The sequence below is a fragment of the Scomber scombrus genome, chromosome 1, assembly GCF_963691925.1.
Source record: "Scomber scombrus chromosome 1, fScoSco1.1, whole genome shotgun sequence".
NCBI classification, from domain to species: Eukaryota; Metazoa; Chordata; class Actinopteri; order Scombriformes; family Scombridae; genus Scomber; species Scomber scombrus.
In genome coordinates this window covers 14217711-14227150 of record NC_084970.1, presented here as the reverse complement: position 1 = coordinate 14227150, position 9440 = coordinate 14217711, and the positions used below count along the sequence as shown (strand labels likewise).

General features: G+C 38.5%; 1 protein-coding gene and 1 non-coding gene across 2 annotated transcripts; one reads left to right on the top strand and one right to left on the bottom strand.

The window, feature by feature from the left end:
- On the bottom strand, window positions 1-72 carry trnah-gug (transfer RNA histidin (anticodon GUG)). The gene has a single exon. It is a non-coding gene; the product is annotated as a tRNA-His (tRNA).
- Window positions 73-545: 473 nt separating this feature from the next.
- Window positions 546-4296, top strand: cry5 (cryptochrome circadian regulator 5). Its single transcript, XM_062421165.1, has 11 exons — window positions 546-628; window positions 1218-1433; window positions 1579-1773; window positions 1891-2009; window positions 2113-2267; window positions 2412-2552; window positions 2728-2895; window positions 2985-3125; window positions 3214-3365; window positions 3449-3669; window positions 3785-4296. The coding sequence occupies exons 2-11, from the start codon at window positions 1219-1221 to the stop codon at window positions 3844-3846; spliced, it is 1569 nt and encodes a 522-aa protein (XP_062277149.1). The 5' UTR covers window positions 546-628; window position 1218; the 3' UTR covers window positions 3847-4296.
- Window positions 4297-9440: the final 5144 nt, after the last annotated feature.

Sequence of the window (9440 nt, the reverse complement as noted above, 5' to 3'; positions counted from 1 at the left end):
TGCCGTGACCCGGATTCGAACCGGGGTTGCTGCGGCCACAACGCAGAGTACTAACCACTATACGATCACGGCGAGCTACGATGAGCTGACGTACACTATGCGGCAGAAACATAGGGTCATTGATAGCACTACACTTAGGCAGTACTGTCCTCTTGAATTTAGGCAGAATACTTGTTCTTTCTGTTTCTGCTCCCGAAATGATCAAAGACAAGAAAGGGTATAGCCTATTCTCAATTAAAACTTTGCTTACAAGTCACCATATTTTAAAGAATCTTAACGGACGTAAAAACGTAAGCTCATTTAAACGTTTGAATTTCCTCTGGGGCTGTTACACCACGACAAATCATAAACTCTCTTTGACAATAGCGATGAATAAAAGAAGTGTACAACAATATTTTGTCTTTTTTAGTTACTCTTCCTCCAGTTTGGGCCGTTACAATAATGACATCTGGTGGATACAGTGTTGCATGTGTGGCTTCATCAGCTGCATTCTGATTGGCTATTTTTTTCTGGTGACGTAGCAGCGCTTCCTGTTTTGTAACCCAAATCAATGTGCATGTTACAAAACACGAAATTCAGTGTAAACACGGTGTGGACCGAACAGGATTTTCACAAAAGCGCCATAAAGGTAAAGTTACGCGCAGCGACTGTGCTTGCAACTTTTCTTTCACTATGCTGCTACATTTTCTCCAATTTCTGTTTGTATGAATTTGTATGTGTTGACAAATAACATTTTAAGTAAGGAAAAGTGCACGAGTCGATGCGCATAGTTTCTTACCCTTTTGTGGACTTGAATGCAACTTTTACAAACACCATAATGAATTTTGCAACACATTGGCATGTACAAATGCGACAACCGGTTTTATAGTTTATTATTATTATGTATTTATTGGACATTTTATGCCTGTAGGAAGAACTCCTAGTTATGGTAAATCTATTGTTCAGTCAGGCCAGTGAATGCATCCGTTTAATTATAAACAAAAGTTTCTATACATTATTTGTGCTACTCAATTTGAACATGCGTATGTAGAATTTGACCTTCTGCATATATGATGTCTGTGCTGTGTGTGTTTACAGGTTTGTAGTCACCAGAAATAATGGCATGTTTCATTATTTCCCATGGTGGAAAGAGTGAAATATGCCAATAGATTCTTCACTAGAAATTAAGCATTCAGTTCCACGAAGGTTCCACAAACTTCAAAGCATTTATTTTTCAGCATGGCTCACACATGTATCCACTGGTTCCGCAAGGGACTCAGGTTGCATGACAACCCAGCACTGATGGCTGCTCTGAGGGACTGTAAGGAGATCTACCCTGTGTTCATCCTAGACCCATACCTCCATAACAACACATGTGTGGGCATCAACCGCTGGAGGTTCCTTATAGGAGCACTGAAAGACCTGGACTGTAGCCTCAAGAAACTAAACTCAAGGTAGACACATGGACATGATATCTAGGAATATTGAATATATAAAAAACATGATAGTATTTATAAGGTGATCTTAAGATTTAATAGTGAGACTGGATGTGCTGCTGTTATTGTACATACGATTATGTGGTGTGTTTAACTGCTTCAGGCTGTTCGTCCTGAGAGGCAAGCCAGAGGATGTGTTCCCCAAGCTGTTCAATGAGTGGAAAATCACAAAGTTGACCTATGAGTACGATTCAGAGCCCTACAGTCTGAGCCGTGACAAAAGGGTGACCACACTGGCCAAAGAACATGATGTTGAAGTCATCTATAAAATCTCCCACACACTTTATGACATAGAGAGGTATTGTACTCAAAGTTTGAAGTTTTTGTTCACCTTTTTTAAGTTTTAAATGCTACACAAGTATTATGGGATATCTGTTATGTAAGATAACATTTATGGTCCATTGTGTCTTCATAGGATAATTGAGGAAAACAATGGGAAGGCTCCCCTTACATATAACCGCATGCAGGCACTATTGAAGACTCTTGGCCCCCCTAAGAGACCAATCTCTGCTCCAACCATGGAAAACATGGAAGGTACCCAATTATCAGCAGTTCTGGATAATGTCAGTGAATGATCATATTGTTTTCATAGACACCATGTTAATCTACAGTAAATTTAAAATCTTCTCTGTCAAAGATGTGAAGACTCCTTATTCTGAAAACCATGAAAAGAAATACGGGATCCCTACACTGGATGAACTTGGCCAGGACGCTACAGCGCTTGGAGAGGAGATGTTCCCAGGTGGAGAACAGGAGGCTTTGAGGAGACTAGATGAACATATGACAAGAACGGTACTTCAGTTTCACATAAATTTATTCTTTTTCTCTGCATGACTGAAAAATCATCTGCAGTGGAGAATCTCAATATACAAACATCCAAATCAGCATTTAAAGCAAGTGTAATATCCACATGTTCCATCTGTCTTCTTAAATCAGGGATGGATTTGTAGCTTTGAGAAACCTCAGACCTCTCCAAACTCTCTGAGCCCCAGTACCACTGTTCTCAGCCCATATGTCACCTTTGGCTGCCTGTCTGCGCGCACCTTCTGGTGGAGGCTGACGGAGGTCTACCGGGGGGTGAGTGTCACCACCAGAGTACATTTTTTGTGGGTATTATGCTATGGTATCATGCATAATTGGTGGTCTACAATGGTAATGTAAGCTTGAGTTTTCTCTATTTGTTATATTTACATTTGAGTAATGCAAATTAAAGCTTGACTTTGTCAGACTGTTATTTATGTGGTGTTTGCAGAGGAAGCACTCGGATCCTCCGGTTTCCCTGCACGGCCAATTACTGTGGAGAGAGTTCTTCTACACAGCTAGTTTGGGTATCCCCAACTTTAACAAGATGGAGGGCAACCCTGTATGCACTCAGGTGGACTGGGACACTAACCCTGAATATCTGGCTGCATGGAGAGAGGTAAATCAATTACAGAAAAATTGAAGGGAAACAAAATAATCTCTTAACCATTAATAATTCCTGTCAACTCAACCTGCATTTCCCTCAAGGCTCGGACTGGTTTCCCATTTATTGATGCAATCATGACTCAGTTGAGACAGGAGGGTTGGATCCACCACCTAGCGAGACATGCTGTTGCTTGTTTTCTTACCAGGGGAGACCTATGGATCAACTGGGAAGAGGGGCAGAAGGTGTGTAAATTAGCTTGCCCTGCTGTAAACTAAGGTTAAGCAAAAGGTATTTCAGGTTATGTCAACATTTTTCTCACTGCTCTTGAAGGTGTTTGAGGAGCTTTTACTGGATGGCGACTGGGCTCTGAATGCTGGGAACTGGCAGTGGCTCTCTGCAAGCACCTTTTTCCACCAGTTCTTCAGGGTCTACTCCCCTGTTGCTTTTGGCAAGAAGACAGACAAAAATGGAGACTACATCAAGTAAGTATCAACATTAAAAGCTCAAGTTATCACATATGTTATGTGGAATGTATCAAATTATTTCACCTCTACTATCTTTGCAGGAAGTACCTTCCTCTTCTAAAGAAGTTCCCAGCTCAGTACATCTATGAGCCTTGGAAAGCTCCACCCAGCATCCAGCAGGCAGCTGGGTGTATTGTGGGTAAAGACTATCCACGTCCTATTGTGGAACATGAAGTGATCAGTAAAAAGAACATCCAGAAGATGAAGTTAGCTTATGCCAAGAGACCCAAAAGCACAGCTGAGTCACCCAGCAAAAAGCAAGGTATTGAAATAAACATACTTTTATAAAGGATTTATCTCCTTTGATGATTGTGTTCTACTGTAACTGCATGTTCATATATAAAATCCTCAGTATTTCTTGTCTGTTCTTCCTCCAGGTGTAAAGCGCAAAGCACCATCTGTTGTCGACATGCTGAAGAAGAAAAGTAAAGTAAAATAATGTTATGCAAAGTAATGCAAACAGTAAAGTTACTGTCTAATCATCACAAATAACTGTTTATACTGGCTTTGTCCTTCTACTATCTCAGACCTGTCTCATGTACAGTATGCAAGCAAGCAGACCATGACTGTATTTTAGATTTTTTTTTACAGCACCCTTCATTTGTTACTGTTTTATTTTTTAAGTACTGTTTTAATGTTTCCTTTTTTAAAATATCTATTTTGGTGTTTATGAGAATTGCTACTTGTTAGATTAGAACTAAACTAGAAGAATAAATGTGTGTGTGTTACATGGGGATTTGCTTAAGATTTGTGGTCTTATTTTATTTAAATGCTACAGTTTATATGTAACTGAAGTGGTAACTTGCCTTACTGTTACAATCTGGAGCTGTACGTTGTATGACTGCTCAGATGTTTGTACCCACTTCAAATAAAATTTGTACAAATAATATATCAAATGAGAAGACCATACTAATTCATCCACTTTATTGACAAATAGTGACTGTTGCATGACCTGATGTACATTTTCAGCAGTTTTTCTTTATTTAGATTGAATGTCTGTTTGCTTCTCAGTACAGCAAATTGCTAGTTCAGTGGTGGCATTTCAGAGCCTCTCACATATCCACCAGAGGTCACTGTAACTCTACTTGCACAAAAATCTGGCACACAAGTTTCTTTTTATATTGCCCATTACTTATTTGATAAATTGATGAATGAATGGTGTTAAGAGTTTTAATCTATCAGACATATTTAGTTTTGGGACATGATCAGTGGAAAAATATCTGTTTTAAGATTTGGAGCTTTATAAGCAACATTTTTTTATACTCTAAACACAAAATAATACAAGGCCGTAAAAGTGTAATGAAACTAATATTTTATATCTTAAATTTAAAACCATTTTACTTTAAGTGATGATTAATTAAATAAAAAACAGAATGCTATTAATTTGTTTTTATAAGAAATTCATTTTGACTTTTTCTTCAAGCAGACCAGATTTATCCCAAGCAAGCATCATAATGATCATCAGCTTCTGTCAAATCAGGAAAATGCTGCTCAGGCAATATTAGCAAAGGCCCAATAGTCAATAAAGAACAGCATTTTTACAATCTTTGCATGTGATTGGTTCAGCAGTGCAGTGCTACGTAAATCCAGGATGCGTGTGTGCAAGAGAGTGTGTGGGGCACACAGCTGTCCTTGGGGGTCAAGTCTTCTCCTGTTTCTGCTTCCTTGGAGCTGACATTGGTGTGAATATCCAGAAGATGATGTCATAACCTCAGCAGCAGGCCAGACAGCCGTACAAAGCCAAGCTCAGTTTCCACAGAGACCTGTCAAACATCAAAACAATCTGTTATCCAACTGTGCTTGTGTATGGTAGGGTGTTTCAGGGTATACTTTGCATCTGGGCCACCAGCAAATAAACTCTCCCGTCACACAACAGGTCTGGCAGAACTGAAATTGCATTGATTCCTCATGTTCAAACCAGATTTATTCAAGATTTTTCTTTAACATTTTAGGAGAGACAATCAACTGTTTTACAATATACAATTATATGTTCAGTAAGTAATTTATGTAGTTTTTTTCTTATAAACATGCAAAGTTTTCCCAGTAGCAGACACTGTAGTTACATTAATCTGTGATCAAAATCACATTTATAAATACCCCTCCCCTGTTTGTCCACTGGCATCCCCCTCTCCCCGTCTGTCTGTGTCGACACCTCGCCACTCAAAACATCTTGGATCTGGGTGCTGTAATACCCCAGTTGGATTAGAACAGTGTGTTCCCATGCAGCTGGCGTTTCATGTAGCTTTAATAGTAGTGATTTATCTCAGGAGTTTATTTGCTCCACAGCAGCAACAACAAACAGTTAATTCTAACTTTTTACATATCAAATGTGTTGGTGTGAAAAATACGAGATGACCCAGCCAGCAATTTATAAAGCAATAAGCCTTTATTTTCTATAAATATTGCTTTAATGATGGGGCAAGGGCTGTTTTAAGACCATTACAGGTGCATCATTTTAGGGTTAATGTTTCTCATCAACTGAAAACTAATATGATGCACTCAGCCACTTGATTGTCCATGTTCCAATTAAAACAAGGGGAAGCAGCCAACATTGCCCAGCACACACTCAAGTAGGAGCTGGTTACCATTGGCTTCAAGTGGGTCAGTCCAAGTTTACGTCACTCCATACAACATTTTCTAACTATTACCTTAACACCAGTGGACATGTCCATTTCATCTGCTCTAATTTCTTTTTCTTCAATGTTAGACGACGGATAATAGAGGTTAGAACTCTTTCAGTGGCAAATCTGTTATTCAACACAAAAGTACCCCTGTGTGAGGCAACTTCACCTGTTGAGAAGTCACAGACAGCACCTGTTCATAGAAAAAATACTGCAACTGCTTAATTGCACAGAAAATAAAACCCTGCAGACCCTCATTTCAGCTAACATTGTGCATGAGTCAAGGGCATCATGGTTTACTGAAGGCTGAAGGCTAGTGTGACTAAAACAAAAAAAAACGGAAGACAATTTCTGCATAGACTTCACAATTGTTTCTTTCAGTCACGCTAATGGCATTATAAGAGGAGAAAGAGCGAGGGACAAGAGGAAGTTGTGAGTCAAAAGTTCATGATCATATGCTGAAAGGTCACTATTTATTGGATTTCCATGGAGCTGGCAATTAAATGCCACAGCGAAACTGAGGCGCTGACAGTTGTCCAACCTGATTCATACCTTTTGGTCTTTCTGTGTTTTTACTGGTACACACCTTTGCACACATTCCAAACAACAGTGCTCTAAACACGGGCTTGTCCATTACCACTCTGGTTCTAAAAAACTAATTATAACAATTAACGTATGCCCCACAGTAACCTCCTACTTCTGATAGTGTACAATCATGTTTGCAAAAGATAAATAATGGTATAAACAAAGCTAGAGGTAGTGATGTCAGTAAGCATCATTGGTAGCCTCCCATAAATCTGCCAGACTAAACCACAACAGGATTTTGAGAAGAGCTATACACAGAAAAGCATGAGGCAATGGGTATGCAATGTTGAAATTGTGCACTCCAAAGACCCCTCTGAATTCAAATTTGGAGCAGTTGTTACAACATTGACGTGGTGGTTTGTTTTAGGGAAAAGGGGCATTATTTGATGAGGATGGCAAATAAACTCGGAAACAAAACTTCATGGAACTTTACAACTGCATGTGTATAAAAATCAAAGAATTATCATTTATTTAGTTGCATCCCATTGTTGAGCACAGAGATAGATGTTCCTTCCTGGTTTTACCTTGCCTACAACATAGTTGGGCATTAATACTAATCTTCATATAAATAGGAAATCCTTTTCCGATCACCAGCAGTTTACCCCATGCTTAAGGGGATACACTGTCAGACAGAGTCACCTGACAGTTTCCCAGCCTCTGTAGTGTTTCTACACCCAGTCGTGCTTTGATCTCTCTGTACACACCCCGTCCAGAATATCCAGACCATGCTGAGGCAACTGTGTTTTCCAGCTCCTTCCCAGAAGATTGGCAGCCAGTTGCGCACGAGTCTCTCCAGCCCATACATGTCTATCACCATAGTGTGTGTGTGTGTGTGTGTGTGTGTGCGTGTGTTGTATGGGAGTAACTGATGGGATCCATTCCCTAATTATGTAATGTGTGTCCATTTTTTTGGTGGGGAGTGGGGGATGGTTCCTCATTTTTAAGTCTGTTATGTTAATAGTTATAATATTCATCAGAATATTTACATGTGATTTTGTTTGAACTTTTCTTATAGCAGGTATTTAGAAAATAAAATCTCCTCGGTTAATTTGTGCCATTAAACTGAGTCTTTGTATCATGTCCCTGGCAATAAAAGTGGAAAGTGTAGTAGATACAGAAAAATATTATGGATGGATGGAAAAAAAAGAAACAGGAGGCACACAGGCATGTGTAATATGATGAGCTTATGTGGTAACATGAAAGAAAATTGGGATTGATATCTTTGAACTTGATTTAGGGAGAACCAACTCAGGAAGCTGTAATTCATAGTAGCACCAGTGCCAGTTGATATCAGTTCAAAGCAGTGTTGATGGCTTCGCAGTTTGTTTACTGTGCAAGAAAGACATTAGGTTGAAGGTGAAAAATAAGCCTTTTTGAAGGTAAATTTAACAGCGTTCAGATGTCAACCCAACAACGTAATTTAATTTTGTACTTAATTTGGATTTATTTGATGAAAAACAAAAATGTCAATAGGGTATTTATTTTCAGACTGAGTCAAATGTGTGTGTGAATGCAGTTTAACAAAACAGTACATCACATAAAGTACCTGATAGAACACAAATGCAAATTGAATTTCTGCTATAAACTCTGCATGTGTATGTGTGTGTACGTGCATGCATGCTTGTGTAAAGATAAGAGCCCATAGCTGTTTGGCAGTCAGTAGGATGTGCCTATATAAGGCTGTTCTATTCCTACTGCTTTTCCTCTGGGGATTCTTAGCAATTGTCAATCCTATGACAATGCATGCCAGATAACTTGATGGGCTTCTCGATTGTATATTATTATACTTTTTTAACTTAAAGAAGAAATACTTCTAAAGGGCTTTAGGAATTACTTATATATGTGTAAACAAGTCATTTGGTACAAAGAGGTCAACAGAACTGCACACAAAGTAACCTCGTGAGACCAGATGACTGAGAGAATGTACCGCTCATATTAATGGACTTAAAAATGAAGGCGTCATTGTACTGATTGACAGTCTCATATGATTTTTTATTACAGTCTGTATCCAGAGGTAAACAGGCAGTTTGAGGAGAAGAGCAGCAACTACCGACCCAACAAATGTTCCTTCTCTTCTCTGAGCTCATGCTATTCATAACAGAGTAGAAAAAACGCTTCACCCTGTTTTTTTAAAATCTTCTCCTCCTATTTGGAGAACTACCAATTCTGGGATGACCTTGTATTTGACTTGGAATTACTGTGAATCTTTCTTGTTGTTTCTACTCAAACATTTCATCCTGTAACTTTTAATTATTTTAGTGCTTGTGTCTTGTTTTTTTTTTATATATAAAAGTGTCCAAAGGCAATTTTTGGAAAGTGTGATGTGCTCTTGTGCCTATTTGCAGGCCAACTATAAATAGTCCAGCAGCCTACGCATGCTCATGTTTGATTGGAAATCGCAGTGCCTTAAGTCAGTGCTGTGGGGTATCTTTCAAAGGAGGGAAAGAAACTTGTGAATGGTGAGTTAACTCTATAAAATCAATTGTTTGCTTAGTATTTTCCATGGAAACAGATAAGACATGTAAATGAGGTATAGTATATTTAAAGAGCATCTAATGCTGATTTTTAATTGTGTTTTAATTGTAATTAATGGGGGGGAAAAGTTTTTAAATCTAAATACTTATTACAATCTTATGTAATATTACTTAATGTTGTCTTGTCTGATAGAATGTTATCAGAATTAATGTTCTCCTTCTCTGTTCTCTTTTAGCTCCTATCATCTTTCCGGAAAGTAAAAATTGAGTGGCAACAACAACAACAGTTACTTTTTTCTTGGAGGACTTTTTTTTTGTTTGTTTTTAATTTCTCTGAGTATAACTGACGGAAA

Excerpts from the sequence above, each read along its gene's own strand:
- cry5 (XM_062421165.1), top strand. The coding sequence starts at position 1,219 with ATGGCTCACACATGTATCCACTGGTTCCGCAAGGGACTCAGGTTGCAT. Across the intron at positions 2,896-2,984 it reads ATCTGGCTGCATGGAGAGAG|GCTCGGACTGGTTTCCCATT; the intron begins GTAAATCAATTA and ends ATTTCCCTCAAG. Across the intron at positions 3,126-3,213 it reads ACTGGGAAGAGGGGCAGAAG|GTGTTTGAGGAGCTTTTACT; the intron begins GTGTGTAAATTA and ends CTGCTCTTGAAG.